Here is a 22,822-nt window from a genome sequence, read left to right as displayed (position 1 = left end):
CAAGCAGGAGTCTAATGACTGTACCGAGAAAAACTGAGTGTTTCTTACTGGGAACTCTCTTGAGGCATCTGCAGCTCTTGAGAGCGTGGCAGATGGGCAGGGCAGGGTTTGGACTCATGCCTTGCCAAGGCTTTGGGGGCTGAAGTGCTCTCTCAGGGCAGCCTAGGTGACTCAGGAGCCTGTGTTTCTGCACAGCCAGCAGTGTGCCTTGGGTGACAGCCCTTAATGCATGCAACCGACCCACAGAAACACGACAGCTCCGGGACTAGTGATTGACGTGATTTTGTTTGTTATTGTTTTATTTTTCTTTTGTGGGCAGTCCATCATCCTCCCCGCTCTCTCCCCCTCCCCTTCCCCCCCCCCCCCCTTCCTTCTAAACTGTTTTCTCAGCTTGCTTGAGTCTCAAAGCCTGTCTCCTGCTTGTCTTGATCACCTGAAATAGCTCTCTCTGCACTGAATGAACAGACACGAAGCAAGACTGGGCTGGACTCTGAGAGGACCTTGACTCCAGGAGGAGCAGCCTGGCTGTCTAACCTGTGATGCTGGGGGGTAAGGAGATTGAACACCACTGCAGATGGCTGACTGCAGCCTGGCACTAGGACTGTGGCTCCTGCTGCTTCTCCAGGATATCCACACAGCCCCACAGGTAAGGCAGAGTGGCACCAGGATCCTGCATCCCCTTGGGATGCAGGAGCCTGGAGAGGTCTGGGGTCACCATGGGCTGCAGGGGGTATCCTGCCCATAGGCTGAGTGCTGGGTAGTGGGCATCCACAGAAACGGACTTCATGCAATGCAGGGTGACAAAGCTATAAAGTGAGCAACGAGGAGAGTTTGCCCTCTCTCAGAACTTTGCAGGCAGGAGCAGGGGATATGAGCTATGATCTTTTACTTTTGGTGGCATTGGTAGTGTTACTGCACCTCCAGGCACATGGGAATGAGGAAAGATTTTATAAGGGTGGGAGCCTCTTCTTGTTTGCTTGAGTGAGTGGCTTTTATTTTCACCTGGGGGGCCAGGTGCTCTGTGAGAGGCACGTTCCCTGCAGAGCTGGATTCAGAGGGCTTCTGCTCATGCTGCTGATGTGAGTCAGGACTGGTAAAATGAAAGGTGTAAAGGCAAACAACAGTAAAATACCTTCCTTTTTAAAACTGCACATCCCTCTGACAATGACTTCCTCATGAGTGGGCTATTTCTTCTTCATCAAACTGACTTAAAATAGGCATAGCCAGTAGTTGCACTCAGCTGACGCTGTAGATGCAAGCTAGCTCCCTGCTGAGATCGTATCACCTCTTGTGGTTTTCCTTCCCCCCTGCCATCATGTACCCCCTCCTGCCTAGTCAATCCTGTGATGATTAACCCTCAGCTCCTGGCATAAATCCAGGTAATTTCCCTGGCTGACACTTATGCACACACATTAAAACCCAGAAATGTCAGATGCAGAGGCCCTTTGCACAGTTAAAATCAAGTAGGTGAGTGATAGCACACTGTGTGGGACCATGGGCTTGGCCATTTTCCTTTGTAGTGAAAGCATGGGCATATAAGTCCAAGGCACCTGTCTGTACGTTGTAACTGAATGATATAGCCCATCACTTGGATTGTCAGGAGATTCTTTTCCAAGCAACTGACTCTGATTAGATCTCTGAAAATAACCAAGTCCTGCATCCTCCTCACAGACATTTGAAAAATATCCTCCTGGCTCTTTTGGTAAGAGTAGGAGTTTGCCCTTGTGTGTTTAGTTGTAAATTCCCCTCCCACATTGCAAGTTTCCTGTACTTTGCCCTGGTTATCTGTCCTGCCTCTATCTTCTTCCTGAAAAAACAGAAGGATCTCTGACTGTAAGATTGGAATCTCTGATTCTTACTCACCGGAGGAATACTTAAGAGGGCATTCAAATAAGCTTGTGCAGTCTGCTGAATGCAAACTGCTTTAGGAGAAAGGCATAGAATTACAGAATCATTAGGGTTGGAAAAGACCTTAAGATCATCTAGTTCCAATCCCCCTGCCATGGGCAGGACACCTCACACTAAGCCATGTCGCGCAAAACTTTGTCCAGCCTGGCCTTGAACACTTCCAGGGATGGAGCGTTCACAACTTCCTTGGGCAACCCATTCCAGTGCCTCAGCACTGTCACCATAAATAACTTCTTCCTTATATCTAACCTGAGCTTCCACTGTTTAAGTTTGAACCCAACACCCTTGTCCTGTCACTACAGTCCCTGATGAATAGTTCCTCCCCAGCATCCTTATAGGCCCCCTTCAGATACTGGAAGACTGCTATGAGGTCTCCACGCAGCCTTCTCTTCTCCAGGCTGAACAGCCCCAACTTTCTCAGCCTGTCTTCATATGACAATAGAAAAAAAATGGTGGTTTTGCTGTTTTATATTGCTTTTGGTGTTATGTTAACAAAATGGAAGGGGCAGAGAAAAAGACTTGGTTTTCTGATATTCTCTGCCAACATTCAGACTCACTGCAAAATCACCAGTTACCTGGAATAAATACATAGATCTTGCTGGGATAAGCAACTGGCTTTTCACTGTTTTTCTGTACTGCCTCTATCACAGCAACACTTGCTTTTACTGTTACTGAGGACAAGTGATAGTATTTAATGTGAGCAAGTCACAGCTTGTTGATCATATTTTGAAATCATATTCCACCTCATTTGAGCCCCAAGTTTGGGTTTGTCAACTTTCATTTGCTAATAATGTCTTTTCCATCAAGCGGATGAAGCTTGACTACTTGAGTTTTAGGTTATCAGCTTTTTTGTACTGTCAGAATTTGGATAGAAGCTTGAAAGGTAGTCAACTGTTTTGCTACAGTATTAGTCAGTTCTAGAATAGCCAATGCTGGTAGAAGTTTTTGGGTATTTTATTGTAATATTCTTTCTTCCTGACTTACAGCTCATTTATAGCAAACTGTTTTCTTACTCTGCCTCACCATCGCTTTTTCTCTATGAGCTCAAAAGACCATAAATAAATGAGTCAAACCTTGTCCTGACTGAATTGCAGAGTAGCATGCTGAATTCAGTCCCATCTTTACAATTGCCTGTATTTAAACTGAAATAGCAAACGTGTAGATACAAGGAAAGTGAGAAGAGTTACCAAATCCTATTTCGCAAAACAAATTCCAAAAATTGAGCACCGCAAAACCCATTGCAAATCTGTTTGCTTTAGTTACTTGGGCCTTGAGCTGCAATGCTTTAAAGAAAGACAAAACATAGTTGGCCTGATAGGTCAGGAAAAGCACTAAGCCAAGGGATCGCTGGTCAGCCTGCTACACAGCAGTCCAAGCAGGATGCAAATTGTGGCCTTTTCTTTCACAAGACGTATTCCAGCTTCCGCTGAATCAAACCCCCTTATTTGAAATGCATGCAGGAAAAGACTGGTGAAATTCAGTCTCTGTCTCCCTAAAAACAGTTCACTGAATCCAATTTAAGAACTTCTTGCCTTAGTCTGATATAGCCTCATGGCTTGCTCAAATTGGTTCAAAAACTGTGGACAGGTTATCTTTGCAGTGATGGCGTTTCTGCTACACTGGTGATGGCTTGCCACACCAGCTTACCTTCTTGGTAGTTTAAATATTTATCTGTTCCTGTACAGCTGGCATAAAGCAGCATTAACTCTGGATTGTGTCCTCATGCCCAATACAGATCAAATCAATTCTGTTACAGAAGACAAATGCAGAAATAACATCTGTGAGGTTTCCCATTACAGCTGTGCCTGTCAGCAGAGACCCGTCACACAAAGAGGAGGCTCTGCTCCTGGCTACACAGTGTTACCAACTTTCTTGCATTGAATTTAGTGCAAGTGACTGTGTAGCCACAGGCTGAGTTGTTTAAGTGCAGTAATCCCCTGAAAAACAACTTCACAAATTCAGAAAGCAGAGTTTTCAGTCAAATGAACTCTTAAGAACTCTGAATCATCCCCTGGAAACATAATTGCTCTGTCTTAAACAATAAAGGAGTTAGAGGGGAAGGGTGTGTGTACAGGTAAGAGAGCGAAAGTGGGATCAGACCCTTGCTTTGGAATGCCATCAGGATGGCAAAGAGCCACAGGATTAGCGTAGCTGTAACAGACATATATTTCTACTTTGCTAATCCATTCTTAGTACAGACGCATCCAGAGTTCCCTCAGAATTAGTGGGAAGGATGAAGACCTACTGTCCACCACAGCTGGATTCCTTACACCATTCAGTAATACTTCTGTGATCTTCTTTGAATTTAAAAGCTTTTTAATAATACGTATTAAAAAACAGAACTGTCAGCACTAACAGACAATATGTCATTGGGATAAAATGGGTATTTCTTTATTGAGAATGAATTATCTTTTGGAGAAGGAAATGGTGCATTAGAAAGTGAAATTCTTCTAGAATTCTACATTTCCTTGGTAGAACCTAACTTCTGTTTCTCTGTGTGTCTTGAGATTCAGACAAAAATGGATAAGGAGGAGGGACAGTCAAAAGATGAAAGAGAAGACTTTGAATGTTAGTTAAAACAGGATTTTGAGGTTAGTGCCTTTTATTCTGTTCCTTGCAGAGGTGAGGAGAGTTTGTTCTGTAAAGTTTATTGAAGATTTCCTTGATGAAGCCAAGCTGTGTGATAGTTGTTGCTGAGTATGGATGATACCACGCTCTTTAGTGTTTCCAGGAAGAAGAAGAGGGAGTAGTAAGGGGTAAAGATGATGGAGTGAATCTTCTCTTACTGGCTAACTCACAATTTCTGTAAGCCAGGAGAAATGACAAACACTAAGTGGAGAATTTCTTAGCACTTTCTTTTTTGTGGGCCTCTACACACATGCACCATGGAATCAAGAAGGTGAACCCCAACATTCACAGCTGCTGGTTTTCTGTAAGAAGGTGATAGTGTTGGAGTTTTGTAATGCAAGGCTGAAACCTTTTTTGATTTATGCCTTCCTTTAATTTCAAAAGCTATTTATGAGCAACTAGGACCAGCTAAGTCAAACCTTAACCTTCAGCTTCTGCCTAAAAAAGAGCCTTAATCTAAATAAACTGATTCTGCACTGGAAAAATTAGTTTTATCAGTGATAGTCGCACAATCCTGAGGCAAAGTAATCATGGTTTGGTTTTTTTCTTGTCTTTTTTTATGTGACAGGGTTAAATTTCCATTGTTATCCTTGAATGTATTAAGAATGGACTCTTTGAGTCAAGTTCATACTAACAAATGGGATAATGGTCCAAGGCAGAAGACTTTCACTATATTATAGTTAAACATTCTGTGTCTCATTCAGTATTTCATAATGCTTGTTATTTTCAAAGCAATCACAACCAGAAATATATTAGAAAGGCTGAGATTTTTGTTGGCAATGAGGGTAGTTCTGCTGTAAGAGACTGACCTATCCTGGTAGCAGTTGTCCTCCCCTTAGCAACTGAGCTGCAAACGTTGGCAGGATAAGCATTTACAGCACCATAGGCAACAGTTTGGACAAGACCTGGTAAAACAAGCAAATCTGAAATTGAGGACCCAGTGGGACTGGAGGGGCAGCATGTCCTGTATGCCCTTATAGAGCCTATCTGGTTCCTGTGGTGGTACCACCACAGAAAAACCCTGTAGATTGACATTAGACCCCATTCAGAGCTGGGAATGGAACCACTAACCTTGAACATTAAGCTTGAACATTAAGCTACAGGGACCTTTTCCTGCCCTCAGCATTGTGATGGCCTCACTGCCATGTTGCTGTTGGTTTATAGAGTTGAGCCTGAAGGTCCAAGCTCAGTACTGGACTACTCAGACTACAGTTCACCCAACTCATTTTGATATTACCAGGTGAGGATTAGAGATCCAGATTGTGTTCCAGATGCAGTTTGTAGTAGCCTTACCACTACACAGGTATGAGAAACTGCTATTGAAAGTAGACATGTTGGTTCAACAGCCCTAGTTTCTGAGAAGTGATGGACATATGTTGCTTCCATAATTCTGTGGAAATCTAATGATTTCTTTTTTTTTTTTGGCCAAGCCACTGAAATATTTTTCACTTTTTAACAGTATTGGTTAATCAGCATTAAAGTATTTTGTAACTCCAGCAATAAGTTGTCATTCTGTCCAGGAAGAGCAAGACAAATATGCATAAAGTTTTTTGCAGTCCCTCCAAATTTGGATGGATTTGCTGGTTGATGTCTAGATTTCTACTGTTAGAAAGGCAACAGCTGTGGAACAAAAAAGACTTGAAAACATGAAATCTAGAATTCCCTGTGTTTCTTGCTGAATTGTTTCCAGTGATCTCTTCCTGAGCACCCTAGCTGTAGGTGAGATATCAGAGGAGGTATTCGACATGTGGGAAGAGTAGTTACAGGTGGTAAACTGAGAAGATAATAGAATCTTCGAATACTTTGGGTTGGAAGGGACCTTAAAAATCATCCACTTCCAACCCCAATCCTCATCTCCCCAGCCTGCCTTTCCTGAAGAGCCTGTATCCTTCCATTCACATATTCAGACAATGAGTGGTTGAATTACCTCAGTTCAGGCCTTTTGCTACCCACTAATAATGCACATTTTTGTTCCTTTTTCACTTCATGTCTTTGGCTGGTTATCTTTTGTTTCAGTTATTACCTTGATATTCATTACACAGAGACAGAAAAATTAAAACTACATTATCCGTGTGTATACTTTCCTTCACCCCTTTCCTAAAAGTAACCTCATCAAACCTCTGCAGAAAATGAGTTGGCACCATCATCTCATGGAAGACTTAAAACATTGTGAGACTGTGGCCTTTCACCTCTGCTGTTTCTCCAAGTCACGTTCTTTGCCTTAAGGCACCAATTTGTTTCATGCCCCCAAAAACTCATGGAAGTTTTGCTGGGTTCCTAGTGCAAGATTTTTTTTATTTCAGATGCGTAAAACTTGAAATTTAGCTTACAAAATGCCTTGCATAAGTAAAGAAGCAAAGCCCATATAACTTTTAGTGACACTGGCCTTCTCACGCATAAGCAAAGCTTCCCTGATATTGCTTATGTAGTTTATATAGACCCTTTAAGCCTGAAGTGCTAGAGGTGCGGGAGCTTGGTTTATACTCAGGGCCTTCCCTTCAAGTGTGCTTTCTACAAAGAGCCTACCTTTCTGCTTAGATTAAGAGCAGAAATGTGCATCATTGCATTGCTATTGCAGGTCACATTAGGAATCCAACAACTTAGGATTTGGGGGGGGGGGGGAATGACAAGAATAAGGAAATGATAACTGACACTGAGCGTTGATATGTACATTATTTGTAACTGAAAGGCTCTATAGGAAGTTTCATACTCATGAAACACCTCTACTGAACAGATGGCAGCTGTTAAAGACATTTTTGCAGGTAGCTATGGATTAGAAGGGGTGGGGTCTTCAGGAAGTGGTTCCTCCGCCATAGAAATTATGTCATGATTTATTAAAATGACTTCTTTTTACAGCAGAGCACCTTGGGCTTGGCTCAGTAAAGGTGGCTACAAGGTTGTGCTTGAACTGGATACTTGAAGGAAACATTTGTTGTGAAGCTGTGGATGTCATGTATTAAGTAGCTGGCTGTAGTATATAGCAGCCCTCTTGTGGAAAGCAAAAAAAAAACAGGTTGAGTACTTTTTTGGATGTGTATTTTCTAATTTGTGTAGTATGTATGCACAGTTCATGCACTAGTTTGTCAAAGCACTAGCATTAGGTCAAATTCATAATCAGAATCTGCAGTGCTGTAACTAAGAGGAGAATCTAATCCTAAATTCCTGATGTCAGTGTTTTAGACAAGGTTAACTTTTTTAAAAGCAGCCCTTCCGTCCCATTTTTTACATTATTCTTTCCAACCTCAAAAGAGACAAATATAAGCTGTAAGTTTATGTGCTGCATAAATCATTTAAGAATATTGTTCCCCCCCGATTTAAAATTCAACATCATTCATAGCCAGTTGGTTGCCCAGGAGAACCAAGAAGAGAAGATCAGGGGTTTGTGGTGATTTCCCATAGTTCTTACAGAGAAGTTAATCCAGGATGACTTAGCTACAGCCAGGATGCTGTTGATTCTTAAGTTTTCTTTATAAAACTACTTACTTCACTTCAGTTCACATCACTGAATTCACTCCTGAATGACCCTTTGTCTAGTGACTGATCTCACTGTGTCATTTCCTGTTACTCAGTTTAGTCTCAGAGTGGCTGGCTAAACAGAGTGCTCCTCCACACAGATGCAAGGAGATTCCACTTCCTTTTCCTACAGCCCAGGGCTTTCTCTTCAGAAAAAAAACAAAAACAAAACAAAACAATACAGAGTGCACATTTATAAACTTGAGTCAGGCTGAGCAAGCAAAGATCTGCTATTTCCTCTACAGAGTAAGCTAGAAAAAGCGCTTTGTGGAGAGGCTCTGTGACCTGATGGTTACTGCAGAGATATCAGGCAGGATTTCTCAGTTCTATTGTAGGATTGCAGTCTGATTTGAGTTAGAAGGAACCTTAAAGCTCATCCAGTTCCAACCCCCTGCCACAATGCTGGTCCCAATACAAACCTGGAGCTTGATAAAATTTAATGGGGTTTGTATGTTTCTATTTCTTGTCCTTATGTTAGTTTTGTCCTTGACTAAAAGTTCTTGATTTCTGATGTAACCTGGGGCAAGTTAAATAACTTCTGTGGTTTATAGCCCTGTTATGAAAAGAACAGTGTATTAAACAGGAGAACACAGCTGTGAAATTAGTGAGGTAGTGAGATTCTGCACTGCATGCAAAGGCAGCAGGAGACAATAGGTATTATTTCAAAGGCCAATGGGAAATTCATCTACAGAAACTGAAATGCAGGTTTTTCTGAAATATTAACTGCTCTACCAGTATCGTGGGAAAATCTCTGCGGAATCTGCTGATTGAGTCTTTACCAAAAAAATGCTGTTTAAACCTTCTAGCAAATACTGAAAATTCAGATAACGTTTCTAGGGGATTATTAAGGGACATGCCAAATTAAAAAATCAGATTTTCTTATCAGTAAACTTGTAGTGCTGTAATTTCCCAAAGCATGTAGTGGCCCTGCCATAAGAAAATGAGGGTGCTGAGGCGCTGGCACAGGGTGTCCAGAGAAGCTGTGGCTGCCCCATCCCTGGCAGTGTTCAAGGCCAGGTTGGACACAGGGGCTTGGAGCAAGCTGCTCCAGTGGAAGGTGTCCCTGCCCGTGGCAGGGGTTGGAGCTGGATGAGCTTTAAGGTTCCTTCCAACCCAAACCAGTCTGGGATTCTACGATTCTATGATTCCTTTCCTACATTTAAATGAATTTCAGACAAAAGAGTCCGCTGAGTGAAGCTACATATTGAATTACTGTTAAGTACACAGAATATTGCAATCTCTGTTTAAGCATATGGGCGACAGTAATTTAGTTTCTTTCAGGATACTTGAACTTTCAGAAAGCTGTAGGCTTTTCCTTACTGCCTGCAACTACCATAACCTGAGAGATACTGGGATCTGCTCTAATACAGAACTAATGGTTTTCTAATTGTGTCTTTTGTCTCTCTCAATTTCTAGACATCATTAACCCCATCTCATTCCTGTGATACACTTCAGAATTGGTTCTATGATGAAACTTCAAGAAGCTGCTGTTACCAGTGTCCCTCAGGTCAGTATGTTTATAATTCAGTCAAATTAACACGGAACCTTTCTCACAGAGATAGTAGGAACCATGTGTATCTGCTGAGTTACATTTTGTCCTTGAAGATAAATGCAGTTCTATGAACCACTACCTAGTGTAGGTACAGATGTGAACTTGCTTTTCACTGCCTTGCTCCTGCTCAGGCTGCAAACTGCAAGCAAAATAATTTGCTAGAATTTTTTGTGTTTTTATCCGTTGACTTGACACTCTGAAGTAGCGAGAAGTAGGCAGGAATTCATTTCAGCTTGCCTCAGGGTATGCAATAGCACAGTGAAATTAGGCTAAATAGGTTTCTGATCAGAGACAAAAAAAAAACCCCAACAAACCAACATCAAGGTGCGGAAAATCTGTCATTTTCTTCATAGTCAAAACACTTTAGAAAGTGCCTCACATGAGAAAGGGAACAGCCCCTTGTGAGGAGACACAGTGAGCTTTGCCAGAAGCTGGCTGTGACTCAGACACACACGGTCAAAAGCAGGAAACACCTCAGTGAGACAAGAGTTACGGAAATGTCTGAAACAACCCGCATCTGCCTGAAACCCCCTCAGTGGGTGGGGCATTTCAAGGTACTTCACTATCATCAATCTCTTCTTATAGAAATCTTTTTTGAGAGGAAAGTTTTGACATTCATTTGTGCATTAATGATAAAGAGGGCTCTAGCTCTCAGTTGCTAGTATTTGCATGCAGTTACATTGGGGTTCCCACTGGGATATCTTGTGCTGCTGGCCACACCACTAGATTCATTCAGAAGCTGTAAAAGGAGATAAGACCAAGGGATAGAGAAACTGGTGCTGTAAAAGAAGGAAAGAGGTGGGAATCTGTCTCTGAGCCACTCCCATGAAAAGCTCTTTTCTCCTTTGAAACCATATTTTGCACAAGATCCCATAATGACAGACATCATAGTGAGGTCTTGTGAAAAGCAGAAATCTGATTTATGTCTGGCTGTAGCAAGCCACCAGTCTCAATCACTTCACCTCTGCTTATTCTTGCAACTCATTTTGTTACCACATCCTTATACCAGTCTTGGACATCTCTTCCCATCCTCCAGGACCTCTTTCAAAACAGAAACTCATAAGAATCCTATTTCATTTTAATCTTCTACTACTCCTTCAAGCAATACGCTGTTCATGTCTGCTACTAACTCCACTGCTCACAGCAAAGAAATAGAAGCTTTTCTAAAATTCCATTTAATCAAAGTGGAGCATCTTGAACTCTAGATGCATCCTGCCTTTACTTTCCTTGGTCTTCCAGCTCACAGATGTACAGCCTTCAGTCTGAACACACTGCCCCACATGCAAGCCATCCTCTATTTCAAAGTTAATTTCAAGACAAATTGCAAACCAATCCTCAAAAGATCATCCTAATCAATTTCCACAGCTGCCACATCTCTTCTCATGTACTTAATTCTTGTGCAGGTAAAATGACACTTCATACCTGGGATACCCGAAGAATAGTTTCTTTCTGTCATTGCAGAACAAAGTATTTCCCTCCTGTCAAGGGGAGTAAGACTTTCATAAAATCATAGAATAGTTAGGGTTGGAAAGGACCTTAAGATCATCCAGTTCCAACCCCCCTGCCATGGGCAGGGACACCTCACACTAAACCATGGCACCCAAGGCCTTGTCCAGCCTGGCCTTGAACACCACCAAGGATGGAGCATTCACAGCTTCCCTGAGCAACCCATTCCAGTGCCTCACCACCATCACAGTAAAGAATTTCTTCCTTAGATCCAATCTAAACTTCCTCTGTTTCAGTTTGAACCCGTTACCCCTTGTCCTGTCACTGCAGTCCCTGATGAAGAGTCCATCCCCAGCATCCTTGTAGGCCCCCTTCAGGTACTGGAAGGCTGCTCTGAGGTCTCCACGCAGCCTTCTCTTCTCCAGGCTGAACAGCCCCAACTTTCTCAGCCTATCTTCATATGGGAGGTGCTCCAGCCCCTGATCATCCTCGTGGCCTCCTCTGGACTTGTTCCAACAGTTCCATGTCCTTTTTATGTTGAGGACACCAGAACTGCACACAATGCTCCAAGTGAGGTCTCACGAGAGCAGAGTAGAGGGGCAGGATCACCTCCTTGGACCTGCTGGTCACGCTCCTCTTGATGCAGCCCAGGATACGGTTGCTTTCTGGGCTGCAAGCGCACACTGCAGCCGGCTCATGTTCATTCTCTCATCGACCAACACCCCCAAGTCCTTCTCTGCAGGGCTGCTCTGAATCTCTTCTCTGCCCAACCTGTAGCTGTGCCTGGGATTGCTCCGACCCAGGTGTAGGACCTTGCACTTGGCATGGTTAAACTTCATCAGGTCGGCATCAGCCCACCTCACAAGCGTGTCAAGGTCCCTCTGGATGGCATTCCTTCCCTCCGGCGTGTCAACCGAACCACACAGCTTGGTGTCATCGGCAAACTTGCTGAGGGTGCACTCAATCCCACTGTCCATGTCACCGACAAAGATGTTGAACAAGACCGGTCCCAACACCGATCCCTGAGGGACACCACTCGTTACCGGTCTCCAGCCGGACATTGAGCCATTGACCACAACTCTCTGCGTGCGGCCATCCAGCCAGTTCTTTATCCACCGAGTGGTCCACCCATCAAATTGATGTCTCTCCAATTTAGAGACAAGGATGTCGTGTGGGGCAGTGTCGAACGCTTTGCACAAGTCCAGGTAGATGACATCAACTGCTCTACCCCTGTCCATGAGTTCTGTAGCCCCATCATAGAAGGCCACCAAATTGGTCAGGCAGGATTTCCCCTTAGTGAAGCCATGCTGGCTGTCACCAACCACCTCCTTGTTTTTCATGTGCCTTAGCATGCCTTCCAGGAGAATCTGCTCCAAGAGTTTGCCAGGCACAGAGGTGAGACTGACTGGTCTGTAATTCCCCGGGTCATCCATTTTCCCCTTTTTGAAAATGGGGGTTACATTTCCCTTTTTCCAGTCATTGGGAACTTCACCTGACTGCCATGATCTTTCAAATATGTTGGACAGTGGCTTAGCAACTTCATTCACCAGCTCCTTCAGGACCCGTGGATGGATTTCATCAGGTCCCATGGACTTGTGTACGTTCAGGTTTTTAAGATGGTCTCGAACCAGATCCTCTCCTAGAGTGGGCCTAGGGTCTTCATTCTCACAGTCCCTGCATCTGCCTTCCCAGACTTGGGTGGTGTGGTCAGAGGCTTTGCCAGTGAAGACCGAGGCAAAGAAGTCATTAAGAACCTCAGCCTTCTCCAAACCCAGGGTAGCCAGTTCTCCCAATATCTTCCAGAGGGGGCCTACATTGCCCCTAGTCTGTTTTTTATTCGCTACGTACCTATAGGATCACTTCCTGTTATCCTTAACATCCCTAGCCAAGTTTAATTCTAGCTGGGCCTTAGCTTTCCTTTTTTTTATATGCTGGAACAGCTCATGTTATGCAGAAATTGTTATTTCACTTCACTTCTGTTTATGACTTTTTAACCTTTTTTGTTCAGTTGGGTTTTTTGGTGGGTTTGTTTTGTTTGTTTGTTTGTTTTTGGTTTAGGCTCTAAATCAGATATCCAGCTCCATTAGATAGTGCTGCAGTCAACACTCAAGATAATTTCCCACCCACTGTTAACAGCAAATCCTCAGGAGTAAATGAATGCGTATACTCATAAAAGAAAAACACTTCAAATACTTATTTCATCTACTTACTTTCAGGACATTTTTTTGTACAGGTGATTGTAGCTGGTGACTTTTACCTGGTTGTTGAGCTGTGAACACAGCCAGTGGAGATCTGAACCAGGAGACACTGTTAGGCAACCTTCAAAGCTACTGCACCTGGGGCACACATCCCCCAAGGGAGGGACCCATGTGTACAGGAAATCTCAAATAACTGAAGTTAAAGGGTTTGGGTCGCTGGGGAAGGAAGAGGGAAATGACACGTGCAGGTACATGTGTGCAGCTTGAGTGCTGAGATTTGGCAATCAGCCGTCACCTTGAAAACAACAGTCTCAGACAAGTAGTTTTGAGGAGGTAGGAGTGATGCGGTTCAGGCTTGTCTGGTGGCATTTAGTGGGCCAAATATAGCACAGCTGTTTTTACCTGCACTATGATATCATGCTTGCCAAAATGCATAGCAAGTGAGTTATTGCCTTGCTAGGTTCCCCCTTCCTGTGGTTAACTCTGTGACTGGGTGATGCAGGCTGGATGCTAAAACTGTGGTTCATTTCTCTCCTGTTTCCCACCTGTGAAACATTCAACTCTTCCTATCTTTATGTTCTTACTTTAGCTTTTCCGTTTGCTTTGCAACTGCTGCTCTTTCTTACCCTCCGTTGTTTCTACCTCCTGGCAAGGCCACAAGGTCACAGCTTACCACTATGCCTTCTAATTTCTATGGTACTATGGCCAGTGGTAGAATACCTTATCTGTTGCTTCAGGAGCTGAAACATCGAGAATGCTTCTGTCCCAGCCTTTCCCATACTCCTAGCTGGTTATTGTACCTAGCTTGCCAGATGGATGCTTTTCAAAGCTCTTCACCAGAAAATGATTACCCAATATAAGCACAGAGTCATAGAATAGCTGAAGTTTGGCAAAGACTTCCAGAGGTCATCTAATTCAGCCAGCTGCCCAACCTCCTGTGTGCTGCATGTACACAGAAGGTCTGTGAGATCCTGGGCACTGTGCTTTCAGTGAGCAGTGTGTCCAGAGGAGCTGGATATGATCAGCAGAGATACACTAGCATCAGAAAGACATACATGTAATTTGATTTGTTTAAGGAAAACAGTTGGAAAATTAAACCATCCCACAACTGCCAAGGCAACTGTAAAACTAGAAGGACTGCTTAGAAAGCAACCTACTGCAAACCTGCTAGGGAGATACAGGACATGGCTCAGGGAGCACCATCTTGTAACCTCCCATTCTCAACATGGGAGGTGGGGTTATCCTTGCTTGAATCCACATGCACCTAGGTGATTCTGGCAACTTTTGAAGGGAAAGTGATGCTTTAGGTAGCAAATATCAGGACTGGGTTGCTCTAGTCAAGAGGAAAACATGGAAAACAATTATGTGTGAACTTAGTAATGGCAGGTCAATATTGCCCTCACCACAGCCTTGCCATGTGTCCTTCCTACAGCAATCCATACTGACTGTGATAACACCATGCACAGTGTTGCTGTAACAGGACAGCTGTGATCCCTTCACACTTGAATGGGAAAGGCAAAACCCTCCTAGAGAAACCAAAAGACGCATACAAAGAGAAGACTGTGTCTAACAAGTGAATGAGTATACAAGAACACTGCAGGATGATTGTCTGCTGGTATTCTGAACTGGTATCCTGTGTATTTTGATTTTATTTTCTTTCTCCAGGCTACGTTAAGAAGAAAGCATGTCCTAGGGACCCAGGTGAAGACTGCATAAGGTGTGGACCTGAACAGTATGTGAATGAAGCATTTCCAAAGCCAAGATGTGATGCTTGTGTATCATGCACAAAAGGTTTGCTTTCCCTCACACATACCTCACAGTTATATTTTCTATATATATTTTATTTTCACTTTATTTATATTTTATTCATTCTGAATTTCCAGCAGCAAAATTATCCATCCTTGATTACTGGTTTAGACAGCAGAATGCTACCTGGCACATAATCAGGGTTGCTTCCTGTGTGACCTGGGTCTACTTAAAAATTCTCTCATCCAATGCTATCCAAGCCTGATTTCTGGTTTCTGTCTTATATTACAAGCCATTATCTACAGACTTTTCCAGTTCATGACTTGAATTGTCATTGTGAAGAGTGCCAGCAGCCTGTTCTGCTTCCTGAGCCTTTGAACTGATGCTGGCTTTGGCTTTGGCCCCTGCTTTACATTTTCTTTGCAGCTTGATCCTTTGTTACCACATCTGGTTCTTCCCCACAGAGTCTGACCTTGTGGAGAAAGAGCCCTGCTCCTTCAATTCTAGCCGTGTGTGTGAGTGCCGACCAGGCCTGTTCTGCCAGACCCCTGTTCTGAACACCTGCATAAGATGCCAGCAGCACACTTTTTGCAAGCCTGGTTTTGGAGTCAAAGTCAGAGGTAGGAATTCCCGTGGTCCAGCTTACCTTTCCTGAGCTTGGCCATAGGCCTGGACTTGATGTATTTTGGTGGGTCAGTCTTCAGTCGTTACTTTTATTCAGGCACCTCAACAAATGATGTTACTTGTGAAGAGTGCCCTTCTGGGACCTTCTCTGACCAAAATTCCAGCACCGACATCTGCAAGCCGCACACAAAGTAAGTCCATAGCTCTTTAGCATGACTAACTAAGTTCATAAGGACAAAAAGGGACACTCATTGCTTCTGCTGCAAAGCCAACCCATTTATCTTAGAGGCAATAGTATAACTTTCGGCCTATGTGCAGCGCTTAGAAGGCTTCTTTATACCTGTCACATGCGTTTGTCACATGGAAGACATGTCAGTTTCCTCTAGCGCTGATACACCGTTCTCTTTCATTCCCAGCTGTGCCAAGTTAAACAAAGTCATGTTACGCAAAGGAAATGCAACACATGACCAGGTTTGCCTGGACCAATCGCCCAGCTACCTTACCCCAAACACATTGTCCATGAGGTTCAACAATGAAACAAATAACTCTGACCTAAGAAGGTTTGAAGAGAGCCTGGTGACCATCACTGGTATCCTTTTAACTGCCACAGCAACTGAAAACCCCAGCACAACTGCTGAAGAGAAAGCTTGGGCTGGCACCTTTCCCACCTCAGTCAAGTGGGAGACAACAATGGAAGGTAACAAAGATAAAGCAAATTCCCTACAACTTATGAAATTATATCTATGGATCTATGTCCAAACACATAGATCTGCTAATAGTTCTCTGTCTGCCTTCTCTTAGCCTTTCCTGCAATCCCCTGCCTTTTCTGTGCTACAGGACTAGTTCTCTGGGGAGTGGTTCTCTCTGTGATTGTGCTACTTGTGGGTATGCTGTCATTTTGGAAATGGAAAATTTGCAAGCAGCAGATCTTCATCCTCAAAGGAAAGCGTGAGTTTTTAAAGCTGTTTCCTGACTGATCTCCAAGTATATGCCAACTGGGAATTCAAATATCCCAAAATGTTGGGTAAGGGAATGTTCACTACCACCTAGTGTAGGTGGGCCAGATAAGGTTTCTAGGCAAACTGTTGATGGAGCATGTTGGAGAACATGAGAGAAAGATAGAAGCAGCTGTGAATTTATGGAGGAAGATACTACAAGCCAGGTGGGAATGGGTAACCAAGGGTTTCTTCTCTCATCACAGACTCTAATATTAAATGATACCTGAAGCGTTTTGTGAGTATTTGTTGGTTCTGCAGATGAGGTCGAACTTTGGGCATGAGAGGAAGAGTGATTTTTACTGATACTGATTTTCTGTAGCTTTGACTAAACTTACGCATGGGGTGTGCTTGCAGAACCACATTCCCTCTTTTATAGAGGAGGATGTGCATGATGTAGGTTGGTTGTAGACCTGTGGGTGTTGTAAAGCTGTTAGAGCCTGTACACTCCATGATGAGTTTTACTAATGAATGGTTTCTTTTGACCAGCACATCTGCATTCCATCCCTTCATGCAAATCCAGGCTCAAATCTCAAAGTGACTGATGGACCAGGAATTTTAATCCTTATGTCTAAAGAATAAGTGGATAGTTTTAATATGGAACTTGATTTTATGGATTTTTTTATTTAACACATGACATTTTTTAATGTCAAGTGTACGTCTCTGCTGACATGCGAAAGGCCAGTCCTGCTGTGTGTCCGCGCAGGCAGCTGATGCTTTGACAGGTCACTAGGTGGCGCTTTTTCCCCACGGAACAGTTGGGCCATGGGTCAGTACAGGGAGGCTTACTGGAAAAACGCCCCGTTAATGTCTGAGCACTCCTATGCGTTCCAAAAAGAGTGGGTGCTGGCCGCAGCAACCTCTACTGCTCCCCTGTAGCGCACACATTTTGCCCAATTAACTAATTCCTATCTCAGCATTTCCATTTCCACTGACTGATCTATTCTCTTCTGTTGTGGTAGATTCTCATAACTACCATACAGCAGAGCTTTATACACTCATTTATTCAGGAATACAATTTAAAACCTCTTATGTGCAGCTTAATTTTCTCAAAATGGAATTTTTGCTTTTTCACTTTCCTTTCATAATATGAGCTGTTGCTGTGCAGCATTACAGATGCCTTGAAAATAAAGGCATCTGCAGGTCAGGGTGAAATTAAAGAGTAAGCCTGTGCCCATCTAATTGCATGGTGCTACAGAAGGATGCTGTACACTCCTTTCTTCTCACTTCTTTTCCAGTGTTACCTTCCTCAGTCCTTGCATAAAATCCCATTATCCCCTTAATCCTTAACATTCATCGTGACCACATGATGAACTGATCCAACTTGCTCACCCAGTAAAAGTTATTAACATTTTTTAATTAAAAAAAAGTCTGTCTTCTGCTTACCTAGAAAGTTTAATCAGTTCATCATTTCATTAGATGAACACCAGTTGTGGTGTGAGGAGAACGACAGGGGTGGCCACAGAGGGTTTTGGGGACAGCAGGACTTCAGAGTCTTGGCAGCAGCATGTTGCTGGTTCACCTCAGCAGTGCCATGTAAGTGTGCCCTGAGTGGTAATGAGAGCCTAATGCAGGTGGGTTGGGCAGCAGAGTGGTTTAGGACAAGGCTCGGTGACCTGTCAGAGCAACTACTCACATTCTTGTGAGAGCTGTGAATTTTCTCCTGATAATTTTTCCTCTTTCCATTGCAGGTCATGATCTAGTGAACAAATGTACAGTAAGTGTGAACAATATTCCAAACCAGATCCCTTTCCATTCCAATGTAAATGATATTTTTAAATGTCCAGTTAAAAAGGGATGGCCTTTCTGTTTGGACTATCCTCAACAATGCATGATCCTCTAGATGCAGTGATGAGATGTGCTAGGGCTTGCTACTTTCATGTCTTGGCCTATGTTTAATGTGTTGTTAAATAACGTGATGCCTCAAGTCTTGCTTGTGAGGGGAGTATTTGGTTTGGTGTTAACACCACTCATGTTGCATTTTATGGGGCAAATCCAAAATCATAGGATCATTCTACCTCCTGGGATAATAATCTCAGCCCCATTTTATCTTACCCCTGTCATACAAGTGGGATTTGATCTTCTTTTGTCTCCCCCCACGTCACTTTCCCTCTTTGTAGGATTTGGCATGACTGTGATGAGGGCACAGAGTGGTTATTGTTTGTCTGGAAGACTTTCCATCAGGACCAGCTTCTGGCTTAACAATATGATTTGCAGATGAACAAGACAAACCTCAGTTAATATGGTAACAACAGAAAGCAGTTCCCCAGCTGCTGAAATCATCACAGCTCTGATTCCTCCACTTTCAGTGAAATTACAGCAACCTTCATCCTCTGAGTCTTCTCAGCTTTTAGGCTTGCTGTCTCTGACTGTCCCTACCTGCTAAAACACTTTTCAGACTGTTCATTTTTTTGGTTTTATATCAGTCTGCTTTTAAATGTTGTGCATCTGCACACATAAAAATCATTACTTATTCTAATAGATCCGGTTGCAATCAGATATCATTAATTTCACCGTGTCATTGCTAATTCCTGAATTGTGGGGAGCTTCCACTCTTGCTTTCATAGTGAGTCAGACATGAGCAAGAGTTTTAAATTGCACATCTAAAAATCTTCCTTGTGGAAACAGAAACAGAGCTAGGAGCCACCAGAAGTTTGTCAGGTGGGACCTTCAGCCTCTCTCAGATTCTGGCTCCTATTTAAAGGACTGTTTGTAATTAATTCTTCACCTAGTCTGAGCTTGTTTCTCCCACCTGAGGTCCTGCTAAGGCAATTCCATTTTTAAGTTCAACCAGTTCAACCTCTGGCTTGTTTTGTTCTCCTGTAGGAGTGTGGTAGAGCTCCACAAAATTTAAGTTCTATATTTTCATTTATATTCCATATATTTTCAGTTTTGGCTCTCTCACCATATGATTACACATCTGTACAGGTTTGTCCTCTGATGCTTACCTCACAACTAAATAGCAAAACCCCTTAAAATTCTTACCTCCAGCATCTAACATACTGATGCTATGTACTCTTTGCTGAAAAGTGCTGCTGAGCTTCAGCCCCCCAGAATGAAGCTGCTACTACATTAGAGGATAGCAGACTGCAGCAACGCATACAGTGGAAGACTCATGGCAAAAAGTCAAAGTAGCAAATAAGTGGATTTGCAAAGGTTCATGGGTGTCTAAATTGCAGACAAGGTAGTGGAATTTACCAAAGCATCCAAGCAGGGCCAGGAAACTGGATTTCAGTGTAAATGAGGTACATTCTTGCAAATGTCATCAATTTAGTTTGGAAACGCTATTTTTAAATATGGCTTTAAGTGATGCAGGAACTCAAGTTCCTAAATCAATTTTTATTCCCTGTGACAGTGGTGCTAAGAAGTACATCAGGTTATTCTAACTGCCACAGAAGGATTCTGTAGACCTACTGCAATCTTCCCAGTGTTGTTTTTACATTCACCTCACTTCTACTCTCTTCTTTGTATCAGCAGATCATACTGACTACTGACAGTGGTCCAGAAGAGAAGGAATTAATTGACAGAACTCTCCCTTTGGAAACCAACAATAACTTGGTCTTCAGGACAGAAAATGCACATAGTCTTCCTCTGAGTTTGACTGATGTGACACCGAGTAATGGAAATGCCCCAGATTGCCCCGCTGATTCTCGAGTGAGAGACCACACAAATAATCGAATTGGTGGGTTTTGCTTTTATTTTTCTCCTCTTGCCTTTTCAGTTTTTCAACCATGGGCACATCATGTCATTCTGAGATTATTAGTAAACTGCAAAGTTTCCCAAGCTTCTAATATAGATTGGGGCTGAATCTCCAGAACCTTTGACACACAAATTCTGGCACATATATTCATTTTGAATATTTTCTTATTTTTGCATTTTACTGTGCATTAGTCACTTATGAACCCACCAGAAAAATGCTCTTCTTCCTCTTTTTCATTCCAGAAGATGTAAATTTGCAGAAGAAATTTGAAATCCAAAATATGTCAGCTGGAAAATCATGCTGTAATACTTAGTGACAGCTGTACTTCACATGTCTCAAGATATCATTTTCTTCTCCTGGTTTCACAGTAACAGCTTGAGATGTGTCTCACATACGTTCCTGTAAAGTCTTTGACCATGGCACACAGTAGTAGATAAAGTCAGGCAAGAAGGCTTAGTCACGGGGAAGAATTATTACCTAAGACACAGTCTACATAAGGCATTCTGGCAACGTTTCCACAACCAATTTTGACGTTATTTAAAGGTTTTTTTTGGATATTGCCAGAGCTGACTTTTCCTTACTAAATGCACTTTCTGATTTTTCTGAGAGTGGTCAACCTGGCATGAATGTGATGATTTGACTTACTATACCCAGAAATATTAACCACATATATATACGCATATATATTAACACAATATATAGCCACAGTGTCTGATTTGCAGCATCCTTCTGAGTAAAATGTAGTGGTACAAGCCATAGCAAAGGCCTTATTTACTTTTTGTAAAGGGCCAACAAGTTGTACACAAGGCTCAAGTCTATCCCAGAAAATTTTTTAGTTCATTCTCCACTGGAAAGAAACGAATTTCTTTGCTGGTCCTGGGACCCCCAATAATTACCCAGAACTTCTGCACAGTCCTGACCCTTGCCTAAAAGCTGCTTTTAATGCAGGTATTGTTGCTTCTCAAAACAGCAGGAGCATAAATCTTGGATTCTCCATATCTATCTTCCTCAGATCCCAATTAATTGCTTCTTCTCTCATGAATATCTTACAGCTTTTTCTAATCTGTTTTTCTCCTGTAGTCCTTGCCATAGCACAGTGGCTTCATCACACAGGAGCTAGGCCTACTGGATCTAAAATGCCCAGAGTCCCATTGCCAGAGCTCCAAAACCAGACAGTGTAGTATAAAATGTGCAGGCCTTCACTTAGTATATTCAGTGGTTCAATTTCAAACTTAAAAGCACCTTCTAAATTAACAACAAAGTAGACAACTTACAATGTGCAAATCCCAGAAACTTCAGTGCATTAGTGAATTATGTGTTTTCACAGTGATGGGCTTGCTTTGCAGGCTTCTGATTAAAAAAGAATGGGGGGAAAAAGAAAATCTGAGAACCAAATATAAGTTTGCATGAAATGGAACCATCTCTAGGGTCAGTAGTGATTGTTAACTACGCTCAGCACTATTTTTTTCCTTCCTCAGAAAAAATATACATCATGAAAGCTGACACTGTTATTGTGGGGTCCATTTCAGAAGTGCCTAGTGGCAAGAACTGTACTGCTAGAGAATGTGAAAGTAATGTTGATGACCAGGAAAATATGGAAGAGGAACTAGCAATGCACTATCCAGAGCAGGAAACAGTCTCTTTTCCGTGGAATGATGTCACGGTTCCTGTGGAAGAGGAGGGAAAGGAATTTCATCACCCCACCACTGCCACTGAAAAGTAATAGATAACCCACTGAGAAGATGTGTGAAGTTACAGTGCGACACTAAGCCTGAATCTAGAAGGGAGGTAAACACATAGTGCCTTAGATTATCTGAAAACCCATATAACTCACTGCAATACATTCAAATGAGGAGTGCTAGAACCTACTTCATCAAATTAAAGGATCATCCAAGCTGTTGGTCTTCATAGCTGACATCAAGTATTTCTCTTTCCCTCTCTCCCAGTATCACCCTGGAAACAAATATGGCTCAAAGCTACAAAATTCAGAAGACATCTGGATGCCAACTCAAGTTTCACAGCTTGTTTTCTCTGCATGAAGGAATGGATTGAAATCTATATCTGATTACTTCTATTAGCTACGGAAATTCTAGCCAGAATTCTGAGTTAAGCTTGAGACTCGGACATGTTTCATGTGTTGTTTCTCTTCCAGTATGATCAGTACTTCCAATTTTGGCTTATATTTTGCAACGTCTGGTATTTTTCTTAAGGTCTCAACTCTTGACTGAAAGTAATGACAACTTCAGTTTTCCCTAACAGTTTTCTCACAATCAGAACTCTTAATTTTGTGGACTTTATGTTTCTTGAGGAAATAAGATCAAAAGATGCCACACAGGCCTAGAAAACAGAAGGCAAATAAACTTTTAGGCCACTCTTTCTAGGCCTTGGGTTCTGATTCATGTCTTTTAATTACTTCACATCATCAATTAAGTGTACAAAATGGCCTCTTTGGATGGAAGCCAAACTGGCTGAACATTTGGATGTTGGATGAACTGTGGATTTAGCCCACTGT

General features: G+C 42.6%; 1 protein-coding gene across 1 annotated transcript; it reads left to right on the top strand.

The window, feature by feature from the left end:
* Window positions 1–574: 574 nt before the first annotated feature.
* Window positions 575–22,033, top strand: LOC308228151 (tumor necrosis factor receptor superfamily member 8-like; the record flags this gene model as incomplete). Its single annotated transcript, XM_080631285.1, has 11 exons — window positions 575–646; window positions 9,466–9,556; window positions 14,911–15,036; window positions 15,456–15,611; window positions 15,713–15,806; window positions 16,032–16,312; window positions 16,453–16,563; window positions 17,100–17,147; window positions 18,302–18,327; window positions 20,085–20,292; window positions 21,789–22,033. The coding sequence occupies 11 exons, from the start codon at window positions 575–577 to the stop codon at window positions 22,031–22,033; spliced, it is 1,458 nt and encodes a 485-aa protein (XP_080487411.1).
* Window positions 22,034–22,822: the final 789 nt, after the last annotated feature.

Source organism: Psittacula echo (genome assembly GCF_963264785.1).
Source record: "Psittacula echo genome assembly, chromosome: 17".
NCBI lineage: Eukaryota > Metazoa > Chordata > Aves > Psittaciformes > Psittacidae > Psittacula > Psittacula echo.
The sequence above is the reverse complement of the archived record's forward strand: the minus strand, read 5'-3'. Positions and strand labels throughout refer to the sequence as shown.